Source organism: Meles meles, chromosome 2 (assembly GCF_922984935.1).
Source record: "Meles meles chromosome 2, mMelMel3.1 paternal haplotype, whole genome shotgun sequence".
NCBI classification, from domain to species: Eukaryota; Metazoa; Chordata; class Mammalia; order Carnivora; family Mustelidae; genus Meles; species Meles meles.
In genome coordinates, this window is record NC_060067.1 from 62,986,783 (window position 1) to 63,012,576 (window position 25,794).

At 43.8% G+C, this 25,794-nt stretch overlaps 1 protein-coding gene across 2 annotated transcripts in view; it reads left to right on the top strand.

Moving 5' to 3' along the window:
• The window catches only part of CLNK (cytokine dependent hematopoietic cell linker), a 168,869-nt gene that overhangs the window by 119,605 nt on the left and 23,470 nt on the right, over positions 1-25,794 (top strand). For both annotated transcript variants that reach the window (XM_045984963.1, XM_045984972.1), the window contains exons 9-16: positions 7,464-7,489; positions 7,693-7,712; positions 8,727-8,837; positions 13,617-13,673; positions 15,909-15,936; positions 18,971-18,989; positions 20,852-20,933; positions 22,703-22,743. In XM_045984963.1, the coding sequence (XP_045840919.1) occupies positions 7,464-7,489; positions 7,693-7,712; positions 8,727-8,837; positions 13,617-13,673; positions 15,909-15,936; positions 18,971-18,989; positions 20,852-20,933; positions 22,703-22,743 (384 nt within the window). The remainder of the gene's footprint in view (positions 1-7,463; positions 7,490-7,692; positions 7,713-8,726; positions 8,838-13,616; positions 13,674-15,908; positions 15,937-18,970; positions 18,990-20,851; positions 20,934-22,702; positions 22,744-25,794) is intronic.

Below are 25,794 nucleotides of genomic sequence, written 5' to 3' on the forward strand. Positions count from 1 at the left end.
TTACTAGTACCTAAAATCCATTCTGCAAACTCCCCCTCCTGTTCCAGTTATCCCACGCATCCAAACGCTGCAAGGTTTAGTGCTGGACATGAATTGATGGGCGATACTGCCCCCTAGTGCCAGATTATGGCAACACAAAACGTCGCAAAAATGATGGACTTCGGCATCCTTTGGATTGTATCTTAAACAAAAATAACAAGCCTTGGGTCACAGAGGTTATCAGAAATAAATTTCAGATTACTCTCCTATAATTTTAGATTTAAATTTATTTCAGACACGACAAAATCTCAGACATAGCTCAAAAGCAACAGAAGCAGAGATGCCTGGTGGCTCAGTTGGTTAAGCAGCTGACTTCGGCTCAGGTCATGATCCCAGGGTCCTGGGATCTAGTGCCGCATTGGACTCCTTGCTCAGTGGGGAGCCTGCTTCTCCCTCTGCCTCTGCCTGCTTGTGTTCTCTGTCTCTGACAAATAAATCTAAGAAAAAAAATTTTTCAAAAACAACAGAGGCATTGATACAAGATTCAATTCAAAGTTGATGTCATAAATTTATTATAAATGGTATAAATTTTATAAAAATCCCTCAGTAACAGGACTACAGGAAAGCATTTGCCTCTCCATCACATGCATAGGAAAGAATAAGGCTCAGAGAAAAGGAAGGGCGTCTGATAACTGCTCATTTTAACACATACGGTTTTCTGAAAGAAAAATGAAAAGTAGCCACAAATAAAGGAATGAAAAACAAGGGACTTAGCACACTGTGTGATAACTGCCAGGGTCACAGGGCACTTTGTTTAAAATTACTTGTTGCAGGAATTGAATAGCATAAGACCTTAGACCATGAAGAGCCTGCAGTCTGGTGCAGTTAACACTAAGTATTCTGGGAACTCAACAGAGTGAACACTTAATTCTGCCTGGGGGGAGAACTGTGTCTCCCAGGAAGGCTTCACAGAGCAAGGGACATTGGTCTGAAGTGGGAGACAATGACCTCACGGGAAGTCAAACATGGTTTCGGATGCTTAGAAGTAGCTAGAATATGGTTGCATGAATGTGAGACCTGGGGACATGGAGCCCTGGGTTCACATCCCAGCACTACTGCTTTCCAAATAAGAAAACTCCAAGGATCTTAACCTCTCCACATTAGTCTCCACATCTCTAAAGTGGGGGAGATACCAGCTAGATCATACAATATCTGTCTTTTTAAAGGTAAGGACACGTGAAAACCTATAGCACCATCACTGACTCACGGTGGACTCTCCACAGAGGCCTACTGAGCTGACCAGATTCACAGGGTTCTGGGCTCCCTCTGACCCCTTCCTTTCTCCCTCTCTCTCTAAGACTTTAAGAGAGTCTTCCTGAGTCTCTAAGCTAAAACCATTTATGCTCTATCCAGTCTGGTGTTCAGGGTACAAAATAAATCTTGTAGATGAATATGAAAAATGAGTTAGCATCCTCAGTCACAAGGATCAATGTTTATTCAACATTGTTTTCCCTATAGCAAACACATAGCATTGTGCTACACACATAGTGGATGCTTAGTAAATATTTATTCAATTAAGTCTAAAATTTAGTCCATTTTAATAGTGTATTCAATCAGCATTGCCAGGTGTCACCGGACCACCTAGTGATGAACCCGTGAACCCTTAGTGGGGGTCATGTACCTGCACTAGGTGGGGGCCTGTGGAGGAGCAAGTCAAGAGGCCCGTATTGCTTGCTTCTGGTCTCATTTCTTTCTCTGCCTCTAAATCTAGGCAAATGATATTCCCTCACTGGGCCTTAATATCCCATCTGCAGAAAGACAGCAGAACACAATGGTCTCTAGCATTTTGTGAATCTCTTGGTATTGTTCAGACACACAAACCCAACCACCCCACTGCCCATGTCAGCCCTGAAGTATTAGTCCTTCACGTGCCCTGCCTGCCCTCCCACCCTCATTCCCTGAAACACCAGGTCAGGGAAGAAGAGCTTCCCCAGGCTTGTTTGAGGAAGGAGCTTCTGTCCTACAACCATCACCAACCCCAACACACAGCTGTCAATTACATGGTCAAGTGTGTGTTGATGTACACGCTCCTGCCACTGTACTGTCTCACCTGACTTGAGCAGTTGCTTAAGAGTGTGTGTCCCTCTCAAATTCATGGCTTTTCCTAACTTACTCTCTCCCTGCCCCACCCAAAGAATGGTGTCAGCAATTTATTGTTGGAATTAATTTCTGAATGCTTCAACAGACTTGGAGACGTTCCTCAAACAGACCTTGTCAAATCTACATTACCCACTTGGATCATAAGTTGCTTCGTTAGGCTCTTCCATAATTAATCATCAGGACATGCAGTCCTAAAGGTCCATGTCCATATATCCTAAAATCATTAGACATTGTGACTCAGCCCAGATTTTATCCATTTTTGTCCAGAGCCTATTTCTCTAATTACAGAACATTACACTGATGGTCTATTTCTGAAGTAATGATCTTCATGATCATATTTCATAGATAAAGAGTACGGCATATATTGAACACAAATCAAATGGCAGTTAAGTGAAAACCAAGTATTGTTTTATTTAATTCTAACCACATCCAAGGAACTATGCTTCACAATCTGCATTCTACAGACACAGAAACCAAAGCCCAGAATGTTTCCCTAGTGTTCCCAAGGTCACTCAGTGACAGAGGAGGATTAGAATCCCATGTGAATGATTTCAAAGACCCCATTTGTTGCCACTCTGTTGTGTCATTGTCCCTTCTATGAAGAAACACATTCTTGGATCCTACATATCTTTGTCCCTCCATTTAAGTCACAGATGAGGACACTGAACCCCTGAGAGGACTAACAATCTGTGTTAAGTCACTCAGCTCACTAGTGGCAACACCAGCACCAACTCACAAGCCCTGGTAAATGTCTGGAAACAGATCTCTGGGGGAAAAAAGTATGAGAATAGATTTGGAGAGCTGACACTATCCTACTTCCAGACATACTGTAAAGGTCCGGTAATCAGGACAGTGCAATATTGGTGAAGCAACAGACAAATGCATCAGTAGAGCAGAATGGAGAGCCCAGAAATAGACCCACATACAGTCAGCTGATATCTGACAAGGCAGCAGAGGCAATCCGATGGAATAAAGATTGTCTTTCCAACAAATGGTGCTGGAACAACAGGACATCCTCTTGAAAGAAAGAGAGAGAGGAAGAAAGAAACCTAAACACAGACCTTACACCCTTTACAAAAACTTACTCAAAATGGGTCAGAGACTAAATTTAAAATAAAAACTATAAAACTCCTAGAAGATAACACAGGAGAAAACCTTGATGACCTTGGGTGTGGTGATGCCTTTCCAGACACAACACCAAAGGCACAATCCATGAAAGAAATCATTGATGAGTTGCACTTCCTGAAAATTACAAAGTTCTGCCCTGGGAAAGACAATGTGAACAGAATAAGAAGACAAGTCACCTTACCTCTAGAGAATATGTGCCAAAGCCACATCTGATAAAGGACTGTTGTCCGAAATAGGCAGAGAACTCATAAAACTCAACAATTAAAAAACCAACCGTCCAATTAAAAAATGGGCCAAAGACCTCAATAGACACATCACCAAAGTAGATATACAGATGGCAAATACGCATATGGAAAGATGTTCCACATCACACATCATCAGGGGAATACAGATTAAAACAATGAGATGTCACTACACTCCTTGAAGAATGGCCAAAATCCAGAACACTGACAACACCAAATGCTGACAAAGAGGTGGAGCAACAGGAACTCTCATGCACTGCCAGTGGGAACACAAAACAGCACAGCCACTTGGAAGACAGTTTGGCAGTCTCAGATATAATGAAAGTGTGTGTGAAATAATTTATTTTTTGATAATGGCTGTGTTTAACAACCGCATTGCAAAATTCCTAAAGTTCAACAGCAAGCTTCGTAAGCTGGACCAGTTGCTCCAACACAACCACAAGTGGGTCTTGTGATACCTTGTTCTCTGGGATGCTTTGCTTTAACATCCCAGAACCCTGGAAGGTTGACAATTTCTCCGTGATTTCTCCCTAATAAGTCGCGGAGGTAACAGTCCAACCCTATCCATCAGATTCTACAGCCATGCTGTGCTCCCCTCACCACAGTACCTCCGAAGCAGCAATAAATTTTGCAGCGGAAGTGAAATCAATCTTGCTGCAGAAGAGCAAATGAGGACACTCTGTGGGCAGATGGTGCTAATTACACAGATGGCCACCAGATGGCGAGCATGCCCGCCTCCTCCTCGTGAAACCCACTTCACTGAATTTCAAGAAGGGAAGGACCCCAGAGAACAAACGTTTGGGTCTTCTTATGTGACAGAGAGGGAACTTTTCCTAGCATTTGAGAATATTTGTGTGTACTTCACAAGGAGAGTTGATTGTCATTCCCCTTCTAGTTTTCCATCACACAATAATGCTAATAACTGGGTGAGCATTACAAGCCATGTACTTGAAGGGCATTCACCCATGTATTCCACCCGCAAATTCTAGTGAAGTGTGAGTAACCATTTCTCACTTTTCCAGATGAGAAAACAGCCGTCCCTCAACCCATTTGCTTATTTCATAAATATTTTTTGAGCACCTGCTATGATCCTGCCCATAGTAAGTAGCAGAATCAAGATTCAAACTTCAGAAATGTTGCTCTGTATCTCATCTGCTTCCATTATCCCAAATACTAGTACTTTATTAAACAACCCCCCCTAAAACAAAGCTGATTGGATTTTATGAATTATCACAGCATGACATGCTACTTTGCCTATTTGATCCAGTTTTCTCGCTTGTAGGATTCTTGAAATTCACTCTTACCCACTAGTCTGTAGGATTTCAATTACCTAAACAACAAACAAGTGAAGCTCGACAGCAAAAATGACTACTAATAGACATATTTGGTATAGCTGAAATTTCTGCTGCTGTTGACAATGATGCCAGATACAAAAATTTTTAAGTGGGGGGGAGGTAAGTGATGCCAGAGAAAATGTCATTTTATAATGAAGACATGGGATGTGTAAATAGTGTATCCAAAAGATACACCATGTTTAAGACAAAGCTTTTACCACAGCCTACAAGATGGCAGGCGATCTGGGCACTCCCCTACCTCTCCAACCACTACTCAAGTGGTACCTCCCTCTTATTCATCTCACCTCAGGGCCTTTGTACTTACTTTCCCTCTGTCAGGAAACTCCTGTCTACACAGTCATATCATGGGCTCCCTCATGTTCCCCGGGTCTCCATTCTCATCACCTAAACAGAGAGGCTTTCTGGGATCTGCCTAAAAAATAGTCCCCCTGTTCCCCATCTCTCTTGTGTGACAGATGGAGAACTCTTCATACTCCTGCTCTTTCTATGGCCCGACTTTCTCCCTCAGTCTGTCGCATTATTCTTTGGCACATTTGTCATCACCTATCCTTGTCATCAAACACTTTTATCTGTTTTCTATGTCCTGCCACTGAAATGTAAGTTACCTGGGAACAGCAACTTTTGTTTGGGTATTATATTGCCCAGCACCAGCATCAATAAATATATTACAAATGAATCCATGCCTGACATACACTACATGCTCAATAATAAGTCCATGAATAAAAGGATAGATGTCTTTTCCTGAGCTCAGTCACGGAAGCAATGGGATAGATTTCTCTGAAACGATAAATGGAATGCTCCTACTGAATCCCAGATACTCAGTCTCTTTATTGAATTTTTTTTCCAGTATTTTGAATTGATCCCCCACAGATACAGTGGTAGCTAAGAAGAGAGTCCTCTTAGCCAACATCTAGCTTCCCAGGGAAAGTCGTCAGTGTGAGCAGTGAGACAGTCCACCAGGGAGCTCTGAGGGTGAAGCCAATGCACAACAAAGTGAGACGAAGTTAATCTTAGGTCTTGTGACCTGGTGCCTTAAGAAGGCATCATGTGGTCTAAGCTCTTTGGAAATACTGTCGAAATAGCCAAAGATCTCCCATTAACTAGATTGCTGCTGCTGTTGTTGAAAGCCATCCCAGATCCTATTTTGTTTTACAGTGCCAAGAACGTCTACAATTCCTGTTTGCCATCAGTGTTTGAATGTATGCAGAGAAATCCAGTCTATCTATTTAAAAAGTGTTTTCCAAAAACAAAAGACGAAGAATGATAATTTTGCTCACTCAAGTAATTATTTTAGACCCAGAAGAGCCATTGGAATCATCCAAACAACTGTTTGTTGTGTTGTGTTGTTCTGGGCCAGCTGGAATTTTCCCCAAAAGAAATCTGGAAGCAGATGGAATGAAGCCTCCTGTGACATGGGACAATGAGCCAGACACAAGTCCTCTAGCCCTCCTGTTCCTTATGAGTCCCCAGGGGAGCCGAGGGCGCCCTTCAGAGCCTGGTTAAAAACCACTGAACCAGTGTGGCCTCGTTGTTCCACACACAAGGAAATGAAGCTCATGGAGGCCAGTAATCAGCCCAGGGTGAAGTCACCTCTGACAGGAGCCATGTTTTCCCATTGGCTCCTCCCACAGCCATATAAAACACCGTTTAAGACACTACATCCACTCTTACAGATCAGTGAACTTTGCTTTCTCAACTTTGCTTTCTTTGTTTTTCTGAGCCCCCAGATTAACTTAAATCTCCTCTGTGTCCCTTTAATACCATGGCCTTCTTTCTGAAATTCTCAGAGATTTAATAGTGTTTTCAATCTGCACTCTTTAGGTACAAGCCCTGTGGCAACAAGGACAGTGTCTCACCCTCCTCACTGTGTCCCCAGATCCCAGACCTTGGCCTGTAAACCGAACAAACATAAGCACCTTGAGGGGAAGGCTGTGCTGTCTTTGTATCTTGCTACCTAGTCCCACGCTTAGCTCAGAGTAGAAGCCCATTAACTGTCTTTGAATTGAATCCAACTGTGGAAATAAAACTACCTGAGAGTCAGGAAATGCCCTCCTGACCTTCATTCAGGCTTTTCTAGGGTTGGGTGGTCTTAAGCAATTGTTCTACCTAGTTTGTCCTTACTTTGGTCTAAAATAAAAGTTGGATTTGGGAGTCTTAGAAAAGCCTTCCATCTGGAAAATTCTGTGATGCTATTTTCCTTTGCTCAGAAATGTCCAGTGAAGCGTGTTTGGCAGAAATGTGAAACAATGATATAACTGTAGAGATATATAAGGATTTTAATTCTAATCACGAATTAGTGGTCAAGAGGTGCACCTTGAGAGCCATCCCACATGCACTAAAGTCTTCTTTCTACCATTTTCCAGGTGACTAGAGGGTAACTTCCCCATACCTCAGTTGTCACTTCCAGAACAAAGGCCAGGATCAAATGAAATCACCTAACTAGTATTATTAGGTCCTGGGTACCTAATAAGATCTCAACAAAACTTACTTGACATTATCATCAAGATTATTCAAATGGAAATGATTTCCATTCAAACATATGCAAAACTAGCTTGATGACATTTTCCATACACTCACTGCTCTCCCTCTTATGTTTCAGGAGACAGACCCACAAAGGGAAACAAGGTAAGAGAAATCTTTAAAATGTGTTTGTCACCCACTCTTTATCTTAGAGGGATGTGGACAACATGAAGACTTAGCACTTGGAAAATGCATCCCAGATGTTTGGTTGGGATTTGTCATTTCTATTTGTAAACCCCAAAATTGTTAGCCATTATTTCTGCTCAGAGAACAATAAATTTAATTTATGATTCTCTTTCCTTCTGCAGACTCCTTTACCACCTCCTCGGTAAGAGACCTAAAATAGAAATTGTATTTTGCTATGCACTCAACTGATTAGTTCCAGAATTTGAAAAGCTCCAGAATTTAAAAAAGAAAAACACGAACCGTTGATGTGGAGAAACTAAGATGAGCTGGCCAGTGAACAAGGTCGGACAAGCCAACTGCTCCACGTACCTTCACTCATCAATCCGTGATGCGTGCCCTGCATCCTTCCCAGCCTCTCCCATTTCTTCCCTCCGTTAAGTACAGAAACCCCCAGACGTTACCGGCCCTACCAACTGCCTTCAGGAACTTGCAAGGAATAGACCTATATTTATATGTGCACATAGATTTTTCCGTCTAGTATATATAGAAATACTACTGTTATTCTATTATACATATGCATGAAGGCAAGAGCCACAGCCTTGACTTCACAGGCTCCTGGTGAGTCGGTCACTCTACTGTCCTACTCCGGGCCCCAAGAGGACCTCTGTCACAGAGCGAAATACCCTTGCTGGTAACCTCTCATGGTTTCTCTCTCTGCCACCCTGAAGGGAAGTATCTTGAGCATGGACTATGTCTTTGCTCTCTGCATCTCCAGCCTCCAAAAATAGTGCCTGATAGTCTTTATAAATGACTGAGTGTCAAAATAAAAGGGTGTGTGAGACATTCACTGACTCTCAAACATGTTCCTAATTCTGTGGGGGCATTTAAAGAGCTCGTGTCTTTCTCAGTCTCAAACAGGTGGCATATTGGGAACTCTATGATGCCCTACAGAAAATGGCATCACCCCTTCTGGAAAAGAGAACAAAACCAAAGAACATGTTGCAGGAAGGAAGCTCTAAGCTCATTAGGAGAATGACTACCATACTCTGATCATTGCAGCTGCCTAAAAAGGATCAGATTGCTCTGTCAAGCAGCCAGCACCCCAAAACGGACTCCCCACCCAAAGCTGGGGACACAGAGGGCAGAGGGCAGGGATGGCTGATCAGACTCCTGCCCAGCAAACCTTCTCAGACTCTCACTGCAACTCTTCCCACAGGCCACCTGCCACTCTTCCAAAGAAGTACCAGCCATTGCCCCCACAGCCGGAGAGCAGCGGGTCGCCCCTCCCTCAGAGGCTCAGCCTCCCCAACGTCCAGAAAGGACCCAGGTGACAGGTTTGGTGGTGTTGCTGGTGAAATGTCCAGGGAGGCTGGTGGGGTCCCTGGTGGAGGGTGAGGGGGACTTGGGAAACAGGCTCCCTCCTTCCTGTGCTGGGAGGAGCCAGTGATGCCTGAAGGGAAAATACTCTTAGAAAACTGCTCTTGATTCTTTAACAGAAAGTATACCTTCTTGGGGCGCCTGGGTGGCTCAGTTGGTTGGGTATCTGCTTTCAGCTCAGGTCATGATCTCAGGGTCCTGGGATCGAGTCTAGCATCAGTCTCCCTGCTCAGTGGAGAGCCTGCCTCTCCCTCTTCCTCTGCCTGCTGCTCCCCCTGCTTGCGCTCTCTCTTTCTCTCTCTCTCTCTCTCTGTCAAATACATAAATAAACTCGTTAAAAAAAGAAAGAAAGATAACACATCTTCTTTGTAATAAAATGAGTTATTGAAACAAAGGCTCACTTGAGACCTAAATTGTTGTTGAAGAAAATGTTAAGTGCCAGAAAGGAATCAGAACTTGTTATGTAAAAACTGAAAGGGGATTCAGGCTATTTGCAGACCAGTACTGTCCCTCAGCGTCTCACCACCCACCCCAGCTGTGGGAATACTACCCCACGGGAAAACCCATTTGTCAGAAACATTATTGCCATTTTGACAAATATTTAAAAGCCAAGTCTCTGGCATTAAGCTGAGGACAGTGTCCCACTTCCAAATGCGTGGGGCATCAGGCAGCCAGCAACAATCGCAAAATGTAACAAAGGAGAATAGGCGCTTTTCTTTCCCCAAAAGAGTTTGGATTTGCAAAATTTCCTCACTTTAGAAGTCAGAACAGAGTTGAACATTTCTCTCTCGCTCCTGCATGGGATGAATGATGCTTTCCTTGAATCAAGCTTGAATCAGCAGGTTGGAGCATGAGGCATCACTTAGTAAGCATTTTTCGTAGATAACAGAAATTCAAAATATCAGGCACATTTTGAGATTCTGTGGAGAACCTAGTCATCACTGTTTCTGATGGCGAATGCCAATGAGCCTAAAATACCATTTCCACCTTATTTTTCTGGCCAATGTCTCTTCCTCTGTTCATCCTTCGCAGCCCCACGCAAACACACCTCCTCCCCTGGAGGAACAGCCCTCCTTCTCTGCCCAGTGCCATTTCCCTTCGTCTGCTGGTTTCTCCACTGGCCTTGCAGTGTGGGAAGGGACTCAAGCCCTCAGGTGTCAATTCCAGCTGCCCCAGCTGAAATTCAGGTGATCTTTCTTGTGAAATGGAAGATAGGGGCAGCAGTTCTCGGCTGGAGGTGACTCTGGCCTCGGGGAAATTAGCAGTATCCAGAGACATATTTTGTTGTGACGGGTCAGGTGGGGGGAATGCTCCTGGCATCTGGTGGGTAGAGGTCAGATACGTCACCAAACACCCTGCAGCGTATGGGCCAGCCCTGCGACAAAGGATAATGAACACTCCAAGGTCCATCGTGCAGAGGTTGAGGACCTGCTTCAGAGCAAATGACTGATCTTCACCCAGCCCTCATCTTCCTGGGCTGTTAAAGTGAGGATGACGGTAATACCCACCACCTACCTCACGGGCTCATGTGAGAATTACCCAGGACAAATCAGGACAAGCGGTCAACACTTGCCCGCCTAGGACGTAGCTGTGACCTTGAGCCTGTTCCTGTTGGTGCCTTTACCCAACCCCCGCCCCATATAATTATCTGGATACAAGTCTGTTCCACCCAAAAAGTGGGGACTGACTCATTTCAGGATGCGTAGTTCCCAGCACAGGGTCTGCCTGGCACATAGTACACCTTCGATAAATCTGTATTTCCTTCTGCCATTTCCAGAGGGTCCTAGCCAGACGAAGAGTCACCAAATTTGCTCTGTTTTGATTTCTGGTTTCAAAGCACGAGAGACAGGGAGGCAACAACAGCCAACAATAGACCATCAAACCCATGAAGTGATGTCATCAGCGTTGGAAACGTGAAATGTATCATCCCGGACCCTACTGACCGAATAGTCTAATACATCCAGAACTGGTCAAAACTCAGAGAGCAAAGAGGGTAGAACATGGGATGAATAAAACATCAGAGTGGATGAGGTTGTTCCGTATGGAGGGGAAAAGAGGATCTTCTCTTCCTTCAGTGTCTTTATGCCAGAAAGCACAGGTGTTGGAACCCAGAAGAACTGGGTTTGGATCCCAGCTGAGCCACTTCTGGCTACATGAGCTCATAAAGCTCTCAAACATTTGTGAGTTTCCATGTTGGTGAGAACAGTGCAATCCTCCCCACGTGACAAGAGTGGCAGTGATCTCTCTAGAGTTCCTAGGAGAGTATCAGTCACAGCACAGGAAAGAAACACCTGAACATCATTTCCCATTTCTACCCGACAGAATTAAGCACCCATGACCCTATATTCTCTCGAAATACAGACTCTATATCCTAGTACAATGTTCCTCATTCTGGCTTTACATTAAAATAATTAGGAAAGCTCTTTTAAAAAGTACTATTCCCCAGGATCTGCGTTAATCACTCAGAGAGGGAAGAAGCAGCCATCACTCTTTTAAAGCTCTCCTGGGGGCAATCTCATACACAGCCAGGGATAAGGGCCCAGAGGAAGCCAGGTTCCAGGAATCTGTCAATAAAGCTTTGATGGTCTTTCAGCCGTTCCTACATATGTTCCAGCTTCCAGGGTCTAAAATAATACTCCTCGATCTGAAAATGAGTTCCTCTGCAGTCTGGATCACTGCAACCTATCATGCAGCCAATGCCATGGTGTTGGAGTCTTTACAAGTTCGCATTCTGCATCCTCTTGAGTTTCTGCAGCCAGAGCTAAATTTGTTTAATCACTTTTAGATGTGACGAGAACTGGCTGGGTCTCTTTGCCATCAACCCCTCCAGAGTGTCATGACATCCCATCTCACTGTATCCTTCTAAAAGATGGTTTTCTACGGGCTCAGCCCTCTAAAGTATGGTTTTTTTTAAAGATTTTATTTATTTATTTGACACACAGAGAGAGATCACAAGTAGGCAGAGAGGCAAGCAGAGGGAGAGAGGAGGAAGCAGGCTTCCTGCTGAGCAGAGAGCCCAATGCGGGGCTCGATCCCAGGACCCTGAGATCATGACCTGAGCCGAAGGCAGCGGCTTAACCCACTGAGCCACCCAGGCACCCCTAAAGTATGTTTTTTGAAGGCTCACTGGCTGGTTCATAGTAGGTGCCTCATAAAAATCACTTCCTTACCCCTTGGGCATGTAGGTCACTAAGATTCACAGAGGTTAAGTGACTTGGTCAAAGCTATAGGGCTGCTGCAGGACTATGGAGAGGTCAAAAACATGCAGAGCCTGTGTGAGACACTGGGAATACCACCATGAATAAGAAAGAGTTTTGCCGTAAAAGGAGAGCTTCCAAATTCATTTGAGTTGGGTGCCATATTGGGAGTCAGATGGCTGTTACTAATGGCCCACATGTTGCTTGTCAACAACCACAGGAGGCTGTGGCAAGGTTCACTTTCTCTGAAAACAGAAGGGACACTGGAGAGCTGAACTGCTCTAGCCCACACAGGAAGGCTAGTACCCGCTCCCCTCCTACCAGCTGCTCCATGGGCGCTCCGAGATGGACGGCCCTCCATCAAGAGAGGCTGCGATTTACATGTGGTAATCCACTGCAGTCACTGACTGGCAGCCGGCAGCTGCAGCCCTTTATAATGGACTCTGCTCTCCTGAGAGTGAATGCGGGTCTGCCTATTGCTGCAACCGTTTATCTCCGCCAGCTCCGCCAATCTCTACTTGAAAGCTAGGTCTTGGCTTCACAAAACGATTGATGAATCGAAGCACTTCAGTTCATGAAAATGCCACTTAAATCCTTCACTGACGACTGAAAACTAGAGAACTTTGAAGTCTGGGGAATGTTCGTTGGGCGTTCTCAACCATTCGTGTACCGTTATTGTGATTTTTATCATACCCGGGTACTTCATATTTTTGGCTCAGCTCATTTTTTTAAAGTAAGGAAATTTATTTAAAGGGGAAACATCATTAGCGTAACTACAACACAGACAGTTTCAGACCCAAACTTTGAGCCTGTGGCATTTTTTCTCTCTTGAAAGGGAAGAGAAATAAAATGCAAGAGCAATATTTAGATAAAGTCACCACCACATGGAGACTCTCTCTTTGACAGAAAGAGATTTAAAAGGAGTAACTTTCCCACTAACCCTTATAATTTTAATACCATGGCATGTGCACCAAATAAAAGCATCCTGAGTAATCATCAGAGTTACGACATTTGGGGAGCTCTTGTTATACAATGGGTCCACTCTGGGGTCTTTCGGTTGCTTGACCTCCTGCAGTCCCACAACCATACTGTGCAGAAAATAGTATCATAATCCACAGTTTTTTGAGCAAGACACAGAAATGCAGAGAGGTCATGAGCCATGACGTCTCCCTGCAGCTTCAGCAAACTCCAACCCCACGCTGCAGGGTTCCGCCAAAATGTAATTTACAAAAGGTACCTGCTATTTAACCAACAAAACATCTGTCTGCCTAGCTACGGTTTTCCCTTTTCAGCCAGCAAACTAGCACCACCTTAGTTCAAGCCATCTCAGGGACAAAAATGTACATTCTGATGATCTGGGAAGTGAAAACAACAGCAACAACAAAAATCCGTGGAGATATTGAGAAACCAGAGTCCTTGAAGAGAGAGGAAGCATTGATTACCAAGAAGCATACAAATTTGCATGGGAATGGGTACTTACAGGAAATACTGATTTTAGAATGTGACTTTAATTATTATTATCATTATTACAGTGCTGCAAGATATCGCCATTGGGGAAAACTGGATGAGTGCACACAGGATCCCTCTGTGTAAGTTCTTACACGAGCATGAGACCTACAATTATCTCAGAATGAAAGTTTCATTTAAAAGAAAGTTTTTAATGGATGCAGATGGAAGGTGTTATTTTCTTCCAAATAACTTTCATGTATATTATTTCATGAGAACCTTAATCAACCTCTCATTTCTGTGTGAGTTTACCCATTTTACAGGTGGGAAAACCAAGCTTCAGAGAAGGGACTTCACTTCCAGAGGATGAGGGAGCTCACAGATGACAGCACAAGGATCAAACCCAGTTTATGTAAAACTCAGCAAAATCTAAGGGAGGCTCAAGAAGGGTTATTTTTACAGTAAAATGGATTATCCTCAAATACACACAGAGCATGGGGAAGCTTATCCCTGCCATGTAAGCGGTGACCACGGCTTATGGGCCATCTCCAAAACAGAACACAGGACCACTTACACGAGATGAAAGACACTCACAGGGAGGTGGCGTGGTGCGTTGGGGTGGGCAGGCAGGTCCCCACCCTGGTCTGCATTTTGTGAGGGTGCAGGTCTCCCCCAAACACCCCCAATCACCACCAAAGCCAGATGTCTTTATTTTATAGGTAAAGGGAGCAACTAACTTGGGGAGTCTTGTCAACAAAGGCATTCCCAGGTCCAGAGACGTTGACATGCACAGAAAACCCTCCTACAACTGCTTGGGTTATCACGTAAAAATCCATTTTTTAATGCTACCGCTTCCAAAGCCTAGCTTTCCTGAAGCCACCCATTTCCGTTGATCGAGTATAATACTTATTTATAAATCAGGCAATTTTATCTAGTCAGAAGGACACTCTGTCACACTGCATAGGTTAAGGAACCTTAGACAATAAGACTTATTTACAAACTCAGTTAAATCTTAAACATCTGAAATACCTATATACATCTAACTTTAAAACCTAATGAGCGAAACTTACTTTAACAACTTTTATAAATCTAATAAGGTAAATAGATAAATCTAGACAAATTCAAGTTCTCTCAAACAGTTTGCAATATTTATAAATGGAGTTGAGCACAGCTCGACTCTTAGAACTTAAAATCACAAGTCTAAAATCAATTGCACGTCTTAAATTGAAGCCACATGGCCAAAAGCTCAGTAATCCTAAAATGCCAGAGTCTCTTAAACATGAAAAACAAAAATTAGCCTCAACTTAACCTGAATAATTAATACTATGGGTGTCTGTTCAACTTTATTACTTCTGAGCATATCTCTTTTTCTTCCCATTTGCCCCATTGAAAGGGGGAGGCAGGGGGCAGAGGTACCATCTCTGATGGTCTGATGAACTGGTACAAAATATGGCTCTCACTCCACTTGCCTGCTGCTTGGCTGTCTGAGAACAGGATACAGCATCTGAGTGCTGTGTGCTCCTGGGCTCATCTCCATCTCTCTAGATCAACAGTTGCCTTCTGAGGCTGGTGTTGTTGCCTCAACCTCCCCACATTCCCTCAGCACCAGGTTCTCACTGGCAGACCCAGGCAGACAGAATGTGCCTGTCACTCCTCATCAGCCTTTGACCACATCCCAACAGCAGTACCCACTGAGCGCCCCACATTGTTATCCTTATTGCAAGCAATCCTAAATGAATGCTCCTGTGGCCATTTCACAGATGAGAAAGACAAGGGTCAGGGAGGTGAATTGACTGAATTGTCAGTATCCATGAAAGGCTTGCTAGCTCTTCTGAGACGTGCCCAGGACGCACGTCAACACACGGTGCATTGAGTTCTTACCCCATCATCCATTCCATGGTATGTCTCAGTCTCCCTCATGGAAGCATCTTTCCTCTAACCCACGGCTTCCTGGGATCCCGCTGTACCCTACAATGTCATACTTAAGACTCTTTATATTTCCTCAAAACAAAACACTCAGAGTTTTGCAATTAAGATAATAATAGCAGGTCTGACTGTGCTAATGAAACCCAACATGGAAAACCAAATGTGAGGAGAAATGAAGACGTTACTGAAATTCTCCAAAAATGAGAAGCTAGTTAATTCATGTCCTTTCTGTCACCACCTTTTGTATTCCCTCAAAACTTCTGTTTCTTAGAAAATTATGAGAAAAATAACCTGGCTTTCGCTTTAAAGAACAGTGATGAATATCACACTGGACCATGGGCTGTTAATTTGGCAATGAAAATGCAGTCAAAGGTTTTTAAGGGCTCAGAGTGATTTTATCTTGATCATTATGAACTGTATTTTATGTAACACCATATTTCTTTTCCTTACAGGCAGATAAGCTTAAAGGACTTAAGTGAGGTAAGTGGTAATTTTGTCTTCAAAACAAGGAAGGGATTTCTGTGTATTAATGTCTGTGATGGGCAAGACACTATTTGATTCAGAGACTTTATCACAATTAATTTTCATAACAGCTGTACTCAAATGTATTAATATCTCTACTCTAAAGATGAGAAAACTGAAGTAAAAGAAGTTAAGGTCCAGATCTTAGACCAAGGTCTTATTCTGTGACCTGAATTACTCAGAGTTCACTAGTCCAGTGAAGAGCGTCCCAGTTTTCAGAGAAGACATAAAGCTTCCACCAATGGCCTCCAGTCTTCAGCTTTCCAGAAATAAGATGTTGGAAATGGTACTATACCTTACCATTTGTTCTTCAAAAGAAAGACAAGACGGCTCAGTACAAAACATTTTAAATAGAGACCACACAGACCTGGATTTGAATACATACACAACCCCACGGCCACAAAATGGAGAGAGATAATACTTCTTTGCAAGATTGTTGTGAAAAAGTTAAAATAAGTCAAAGAAAGTGCATAACGACCAGGTGAGCTATAGAAGCTCAATAAACACCAGGAAAGTCAGGCATCATGGAGCTGCCTTAGAGCCCTTCCACACTCAGCTCCTTAACTCCCAATGAGGAAATGATGGGTCCACTGTGACTGATGGAAAGCCACTGTCCAACAGCTAGAGTGGCCTCACCTCATTCCCACTGGCTTCCTAAGGAGCATGGTTCTTGTTTTAGTATTTCGACTATGCTCTTATATCTGGACAGCACAGGTCAATCTATTTTCTTTCTTTGTTTTGTTCTGTCTGTCCATCTGTCCTTTCCTATTTGGTTTTATGAGAATGCTAAAATCAAGTCACACTTCTCACTTGCCACTAAACAAGACACTTACTACCTCTCATCCATCAGATAATCATGGCAAAGAGGACAGCACATAACTGTTGAATGAGAAGGCCAGCCCTGGTTCCAAACAGGACCTCACTCAGCTCCTCCTCTACTGGGAGTTTTTGGGTTTTCCAAGTGCCCCCGGGAAGGAGAAAGGTGGGTGTGGTGCTCTGCTGCTGGGCACTCTCCGACTCCACCGCTTTGTTCCTGTGGGTCGAATTTATGTGTCCCCGGTAGCAGATGGCTGGCACACAAGATGATCTATAGTCCGCAACTCATAGGTCAGCCTGTAAGGAAAATAGGCTCTCCAATCATTTAGGAGCAAGAAGGAAGTAGCGAGCCTCAGACAGGAGGGGTCATGCAGGACAGTTTGTTTTCTTTGCGACTTTGGTTGGCATTCTAGAAGTAGATATCATCTAAAACACAACACCGCCTAATGGAAAAACACATTCTTCCTCCTTATCTTTTGCCAAGACACTTCCCCATTGTTTGTCTGGGCTGAGAGTCAAGGCCATTTCTCCACCACAAAAGCCCATCTCATAGGACAAAAGCCAGCCTTGGGTGTGAAGTGCTTACTCATATTATATCTTGGGAACCAGAACTGTTCCCAACAGAAATGCTGTGCTGCCCACCCCAACTCAAATTCACACAGCACATTATAGTTGTCAAAGAGAGACTCGTTGTCTCATTTAATTCTCACAAAACCCTAAGAGAAAAAAGAAGCCTCGAGGGAGATTGAACACTTTCCAGAGTCCCCACAGCTGGCAGAAGACAGGGCCAGCCCCTGAAAATCCTGGTCCACTCCCCACACTATGACGCTCTGCCTCAGGAAACTCAGAGACACTTCTGGGCTAAAGTAGCTTGAAAGAAAAAAAAAAAAAAAGGAAGAAGAAGAAGGGGTGGGGGAGGAGGAGGGAAAGAGAGAAGGATGGGAATGGAGGGAGGGACATAATAAAGCAGGTATTACTATTTAACTTGAATGTTTATTTTCTAACAACAACAACAACAAAAAAGGCAAAGTAGATAAATGAGAGATTTTACCCCACTTTTCTAATTACATTCCATTTTAAATTCAGAGCCCTCAAGCAGAAAATGGGCTGGATCTCAATTAAAGAAAACACCTGCTGTCCCAGAAGGATAGCTTTTCAGCCATGTTTCCAGCTCTGCTCTCCCAACTCCTTCAACAATCCTGAGATTTGTCTTCAACAAGACTATCTCCACAGCAGCCTCTGACTGGGGACTTGGAATTTCCATGTCCAAAGTCCCATGCAAGACGCAGTGGGGAGACTCTCAAACCACTCATTAGAATGGACTCATTACCCTTTTTACTTAGCCTATAGATTTGCCTGATTTGCTGTCCATGATGAAATGTATGGCCTCTTGCCAGAACCCAAGGGGACACTGAGGCTTTCAAAACAGAGGGCTTGCCTGTTGCCGAGCTTCAGTCAAGAGGTTCAATGCCTCTCTGAGCTGTTTGTTGCTAACGGTGTCTTGTCTGGGAAGACAATGTGAGTCAGGAGACCTGGGCTCCAAGGGTCAATACACTCCCCCCCGCACACACCCCCATACCCACAACACACTCCTGCATTGTAAATACATCATAAGTCCATTTTGTAGCCTAAACTTTTCATGTAACATTGAGACAAAATTGGAGCATAATCCTATCCCATACTCTACATAAATACTTGCCATGCATTTATAATTCTGATAAATCAGTATAGCACCAAAATTGACTTAACAGTTCTCACTTAGATGGGCACGTAGATCATTTCCAGGGTTTGACACTATAAGGAATGATGTACTGGACATCTTTGTGCATGGAAATGGGTCCAAGTATTGGTCCAAAAATTTTCTTAGGGAAAAAAGTCTCATCGATGGAATTATTGGAATGAAAATAGGAGCAATACTAAGGTTTCAGAAGAGTCAAAGTAATTTTAACCTCATCAGCAGATTGCATATTTGCCTGTTGCATCACACAGAGAGTATAACATTTTTATTTTTGCTTAGTCTTTTGGAGAATTATTTGTAGGTTTTAAAAAATCTATACTAACAAAAATGTTGTCCAAATTCTACTAACCAATTGCTCCAAAACACAGGTTTAATGTAAAATTCTCTATCACTAAGACTCACTCAACATTATTAATTTTTGTTGTTAATTCAATGCAGGTCCTTGGGACAGATCGAGGTAAGCTGTTTACATTTGTTTTCATACCCTGATGCCATTAGGTTGAGTGCCATTTCCAGATTTATAGCATTAGTCATTTTTAGAAAGGATTGTTTCAGGGCCTGGGATCAAGGAGCACCTGCATATATGCACGATGATGTGATCCAGATGGGCCCGGGGCCTCCTAGTCTACTCAAGAGCCCTCTGGTTGAAACAAGGTGATTAAATTCGGGGCTGAGCTAGAGGTCTTTCTTCTGCCACAGGCACCTGTCAAGAAGGAGGCACACGGTCTGCCCCTGCCACTTTAGAAAGACGTGGCTGGCCCACTGCTCCAGGGAAGCTCTTGGTCTCTCTGGCTTTGATGGAACCCATGCACACACACGCATACCCTCCTCTGATTGTGCAGACACACATGTATGTGTGCACACATCATTGGTGTTGCTGTGCAACACAATCCAACACTCATCCAGTAGTTGGCTTGCTAAGCAACAGTATGTTCGTGCCTACCTTTGAAATACCATTCACCGTTTGCTTATGATGATCAGTTACATCAAAGCCAAGGGCCAGAGCCGTGGCCCAAAGAGTGAACACGGGCAGCATAGTCCCACAAAGCAACACTGGTTCGGATTTCAGAGGCTGCTTCTGACTCACTCGGTGGTTTTAGTCATGTTGTGTTGCCTCTGTAGGTCTCAAGTCTGCTCTTCCTGGGAGTTAGGCTTCAGTGGGCCTAACCTGGGTTTGTAGATCCTCAGGGGTCCCTGATGGAGAAGTGGGGGTCGGTTGGCAATTCTAAATCATTTTAAGACCTAAAGGAAACTGTGCCTTTTCCACACCAAAGCTCAACATCCTCACTAAAATGTTTAGATGCTGTCGCCTTGGACTTCTGAGATTATTAGTGCAGTGATGTCACATTGATCAGCACACGAGGGACAGAGGCTCTGGGTGGCTGCTGATGACATGAAATGATTTTACGGGATAGGTGACTAGTGGACCAGGCATCAACCCCAATTACATTTCAAGTATTCACAGTCCTTCAATCAGAGGTGTCCAGTCTGTGACCCACCTTGTACAGAGAAAGAGCACAGAGTAACAACCAGAATTAAGATATGTCAAGGTCAATATGCTCCCTTAGCTTCACCACTAAGGAGAGCTACAGGGAGAGTGTTTTATGGCATTTCATATCATAGTATGATTATATCCCTTGGTGATTTGGATGGCAGATTAAAATCTATTCATGATGAAAAGCAAATAAATAGTGGTCACATCCATGGCATATGTAATTACTAAAGAACTCCAGTTCATACAGTTGGCAGATCTTTTGAAAACTTAAAGATCAAAGGGGAAATTCTGAGAAAATACAGGCCTGCTGGCAAGCAGGCAGGCATGGCTAGTCTACGTCAGAATCCTGGGAGCTCTCTAGCCCTGTTGCTGAAGAGATGCAAGACTCCAGAAGGGCGTGGACCAGCAGTGGGCAAGCTCCTGCCCAGAGCAGTTCTCAAGTTTCCCTGTTTTATTTATGTTCCTGTGTAAGTTCTCACTTGAATGCAGAATTCAACTTCGGTTCACTTCCACACCAAGCCTTTCCGAGAACAAATACCTTCCAATGTGATATTCTGTATTTCTGGAACCTCAATGATGAATTCCAGATTCAGGACTCTTGATCCTATCGAATATTCACGATTCAAAGTCGTTTTTATAGCCTCAGGGAAAAGCCACCCACAGGAGCCAGGAGAGTTGTAGAATACATAGGCTACAGTTTCTGCTGATCACCAACAACCCGGTCCTACTAATAAGAGATCACTCAGATTAAATTATGGAAGTTCCATTAGGTCCCCAATCCTTTTCTTTTTATCATCTGACCATTATGCGACTCCTTTATGCAGTTCCTCATTATCAGATGAAACCTGAATCAATTCACCTGTCACGAAATCAAAGCCCTCCAGAGATTCCTCTTGCCACTGCCAGGTAAGGAGACAGGAATGCCTTGTTGGGTGGCAGCCTGGGGATCAGGCTGTGTGTTGTCCTGGATAATGACGCACCAAGGCTTCCTGAGGAATGGGAAGTCTTTGGTCTTTGATAATGAAGCCCAGTGATGAGGCCCAAGGGAAATGTGTGAGTCACAGTTGTTAGGGAAGCTGATGGCATTGTTCTTCCTGCAATTTACTAGCGATTGCTTGTTAGAGACTTTTGGGAGATCTGAAGGCTTGGATATGAACTAGACAGGATTAACTGGAATGGATGCAAACCAGTCCGGGGGGAAAATTGGCCATTTCTAGTTATTCTCAGTTGGTAACTTATAGGTAACCACCTGCAAAACGACAGCTACTTTTGAACAAAACTTTATAGATGGTTGGAGGTTGAAAATGCCATTATCTAATTTAACATTCGCCTGATCGGGTTATTGTGACAACTACTGTCCCAGCTGAAGATTCGAGAGAGCAAAGGCTCAGACCAGTGATTCACTGACCAAGGTCACTATAAATCAGTGCTGGCTTCCTTACAACAAAATCCAGGACCTCCAAAATTAGTGCTTCTAAGGTCCCCATGACCCCTGTCTGGTCAGTGGCTCCAAGTTCAGATCATGCCACTTTCCCACTGTCTCAGCCCCTGTTGTCACTTAATGCAGGACATTTGCACACGCTATTCCTCTGTCTACAGCACCTCCCTCCATATTTCCCTCTCAGGACTCTCTCCCTGCTTGGCAAACCCCTCTTCAGCCATCAGACCCCAGCTTAAAGCCACACTGAATTTAAGAGATAGTTCTAACCCACTCTCTGGAAGGAATAAGTGAGGCCCAGAGAGATGGAGTTCCTTACCACTGAAGTCAAGTTCAACTTCGAAACCCAAACAGTAGCCCATACTGCCAATCATGGCTTAATTCTGAAAATGCTGAAAGCTGACTTTCCCTGGTGTCCTGCCCACAGTTAAGATGCTATATTTTATTCACTCAATAAATACTTATAGGGAGTGAACCTTATCTATGGTAGAACAGAGTCATTCATGGTCAGGAGAGACCCACCAGAATCAGACTGCCCAGCCTCATCACTAGCAAACCACATCCTTGGGCAACGTTGCTTGTCCTACAATAGACACTGAGAGCAGATCCAGGCCTATTGCAAGTTCCCGAAAAATGTCAGCTCTCAGCCACCGGTCAGGCCTGCGCATCAAGGGCATGATCTCTATCCCCCGTTACCTCCCCTTTTCTCACTTTCTTACTGTTGTTTCAATTGTCTTTTACTATATTTTAAAATCCTCTTTCTCTTTTGGATTTCCTCATAATAATCCATAGTTTTCTCACTTAGCTCACATTTCAAGAAGGAACAAGATAATTTCTGTGCTCCTCTTGCTTGCTATGGCTCACTCTCCTTCAACTGGTAAACAATTTCTAGAAAATATCAGCCCCAACCTGCCACCTATCTATGGTGGCTATAGTTATGAGGCAAGTCTGAATTCATGGCTTCCAAAAGCAAAGAATCATAATATGTGCTTATTGAAATACGATGGAAAGAACACATATGGGTCACTTTGTTCCATATGTGGTTCCCTGCCTGAAGAAAAGGGAGAAAGAAACAGATGACTACTGCCTTACAAAACAAACCCTTGTAGCACAGCCAGTGAAATAGAAAGTGCTTAGTAAATGGGACTTAGTCCATTATGACTGACCTTGCCTTTGAGTGGAATTTTACCTACCATGGGAACTACCAACATCCTGTCAATTCTAACATTTCCTTTAGCTCACCATTCGTGACCAGGAACCACAGTGTGCAAAACAGAGGTAAGAGCACCTTATGTAAGAATTATAAAACAGGGCGCCTGGGTGGCTCAGTGGGTTAAAGCCTCTGCCTTTGGCTTGGGTCATGATCTCAGGGTCCTGGGATTGAGCCCCACATGGGGCTCTCTGCTCCACAGGGAGCCTGCTTCCTCCTCTCTCTCTGCCTGCTTCTCTGCCTAGTTGTGATTTCTCTCTGTCAAATAGATAAAATATTAAAAAAAAAAGAATTATAAAACAAACAGGTAAGCCATCACACTATGACATCCCTGTACTGTGACTTAGCTTTTGCGAGCCTCAGCATCATTGAGCTGATGCATGTAGGTATAATTAGATCATTTTCATCGATAGATAGTATTCCGTTATGTTAATATCACAATGTGTATCTGTAATCCAATATGATCACTTAGGTAGCTTCCAGAGTTTTCTTCTTATGAACATAATGACGTTATGAACAATATTGTAGAAGTCTTCCCACATACACAACACGGTAACTACTTCTCTGAGAGTGAAATTTCTGGGTTGGAGGCTGTGCCTCTCTTTGATTATACTAGATGTGTCTTCCAGACATGCTAGTTCGCCAACAGCTTATGAGTCCTCCTTGTTCCCCATCATCTCCAACAGTTGTTCTTAACAAACTTTAAGTTCTGCCAATCCTTTGGATGTAAATAGATTTATCTTAAGTCTATCAAACAAAGAAAATCAAATTGACTCCTCTTACTAATTGATGATAAAGATGAACATAGGATACCTGTCTACAGAGTTGTCTTCTGTAGCATATAAATATAGTGTCATATTCCTATTGGTGGTGGGTCTTGATATTATTAGTATTTTTTGTTCAAACAAATCTATCATATTTTTGCATTTCTTTCCTCACCCCATATGCTATGGAGATTCTGTGTTCGGGTCTAATCCTACAATCTCTTTCTGTTGAGCCAGAAGAGGGCTGAGAGCTGCAGGAAGCAGACCCCATGGGACATAGCGGAATGACTGAGGTTCTACTGACCCGAGTCCTAGTGCTGCCTCCTTCCCTGCAACAGGGTCATCTTGAGCAAGTTCATTCTTGGGTCCACATCCTCCCTTCATCCATAAAATCCAAATAATAATATTAACTCACAGGATTTTATACACACACACACACATACACACACACACAGATGTGTGACACATAGTATACAACTGACACATTTTAATAAATATCCTTCCTTCTCCAGGGATTCCCAGCCCAACTGACCCATAAGACCCAAGAGTTTCCTGCCTCTCACCTCCATCCTGTCCTTATCCCTCCTCTGCTCTATACTATCTAGGTCTTAGATTGTAAAACCAATCTGGAAAGCTTATTTCCCCTGATGATTAGCAATGCTACATTGCTAATAAGAGTTGCTTAGGAGGGGCGCCTAGGTGGCTCAGTCATTGAAGCGACTGCCTTTGGCTCTGATCATGATCCCAGAGCCCCAGGATCAAGTCTCTGCTCAGTGAGGAGTCTGCTTCTCCCTCTGGCTCTTTCCCTTCCCCATCTCATACTGTCTTTTGCTCACTCTCTCTCAAATAAAGAAATAAAACCTGTAATTAAAAAAAAGTTTCCCAAGAGAGGATTTCCTTTTTTAAAGGAAGGCAGTCAAAAGGAAAAACTGTGACTAACAGGATGGGCCCAATCCCTAAGAATCAAATGGCAGAAGCGGTAGTCCTGGAGGCCAGACTAGGTGTATGAAGACAGGAAGACTTATAGCATCTGGGGGCAAATCTAGGGACTGAGCAGGGGCTGTGAGAATATGCTACAAGGAAAGCAGAATCAGCTTAGAGAGAATTCCAAAGTCTTCATTTGAAAGACAAAACCATGCACAAGTGAAAAATGAGGAGCAATTTGACTATCGGAACACCAGTGTTCATGAGGCCACTGGCCTTCACAGACAGGAGTCTAGTCAAGCATCCCCAAACTGGGAGTAAATCATCTGTTCTGAGGTCTTACAGGCTGTCCTCCATCCGTGTCCCAAAACAGTTAATGAAGGAAGTAGCCCAGGATGGATGGGGGGGGGGGGGGGGCGGGGGTGTTTCCAGAGCCTTCAAACACCATGGATCCATTCCTCTTTCACTCATCAAGCATCCACGAAGCACATGCTTTTATGCAGAATTGGGCAGGGTGGGTCCTAAGAATACAGAACAGAGGCAGCCCCGCCCTTCAGCTAACCAGTGCTTTCATACCTGCCCCACACCCCCGTCGGCTTACTGAGCAGGTGTTCATTCTACTGAGTAAGAATTCATCGCTCGGGCACCAGGACTTGGCAGAAACTAGATGCATAGAAAACCACACAATCTCAGCACTCAGTTTTCAGTCTAGCAGAGTCTCTAAAGCTTACTGGTTTTAATTTGAATGCCTGAGCCGAAGGAGGCAACACTCTTCGTGTAGAGGAGTGAAATCTATGCCTCTGTCAATGGGTATATTATCATCCTTATTCTACAAATGAGAAAGGAATTTGGGAAATGCTTTTTCTTGATAGTTCAGCAACTACTCGATAAACAGACTTGGCTCAATTCCCTGATTAATGAATTCAAGCTAAGCTATTAGGAGTCTGAGAATTCTGTGCCCAACAATTCCAAAGTGGGGTTGGGGCGGGGGGGTTCACACCACCAGGCAATTCTCAACACCAGCTGGGTGACCTGTAGTTCAACTCTATTCTGACACTACAGGGAGTCCCTTAGAACCCACAAGTTAAGGGTTCAATCCCACAAGATTGCACCCCCACCAGCCCATGTCAGATGTCAATCATATGCCCAGGTTGTCACCTGGGCTTCTGATCAACCAGCTATAGGTCCAGGGTTCCAGTGAACCTCTCCCTAGATTCAGTTAATTTGCCAGAGTGGCTCACAGAACTCACAGAAACATTTTTCTTGCTGGATTACCATTTATTATAAAAGAATACAATTCAGCCACAGCCAGATGATAGGGATACCCAAGACAAGGTCCTGAACAAAGGGGCTTCTGTCCTCATGGACTTTGGGGTCCAGAATGATGGCACATGGAAGAGTTCTGGTTCACCAACCCAGAAGCTCTTTGAC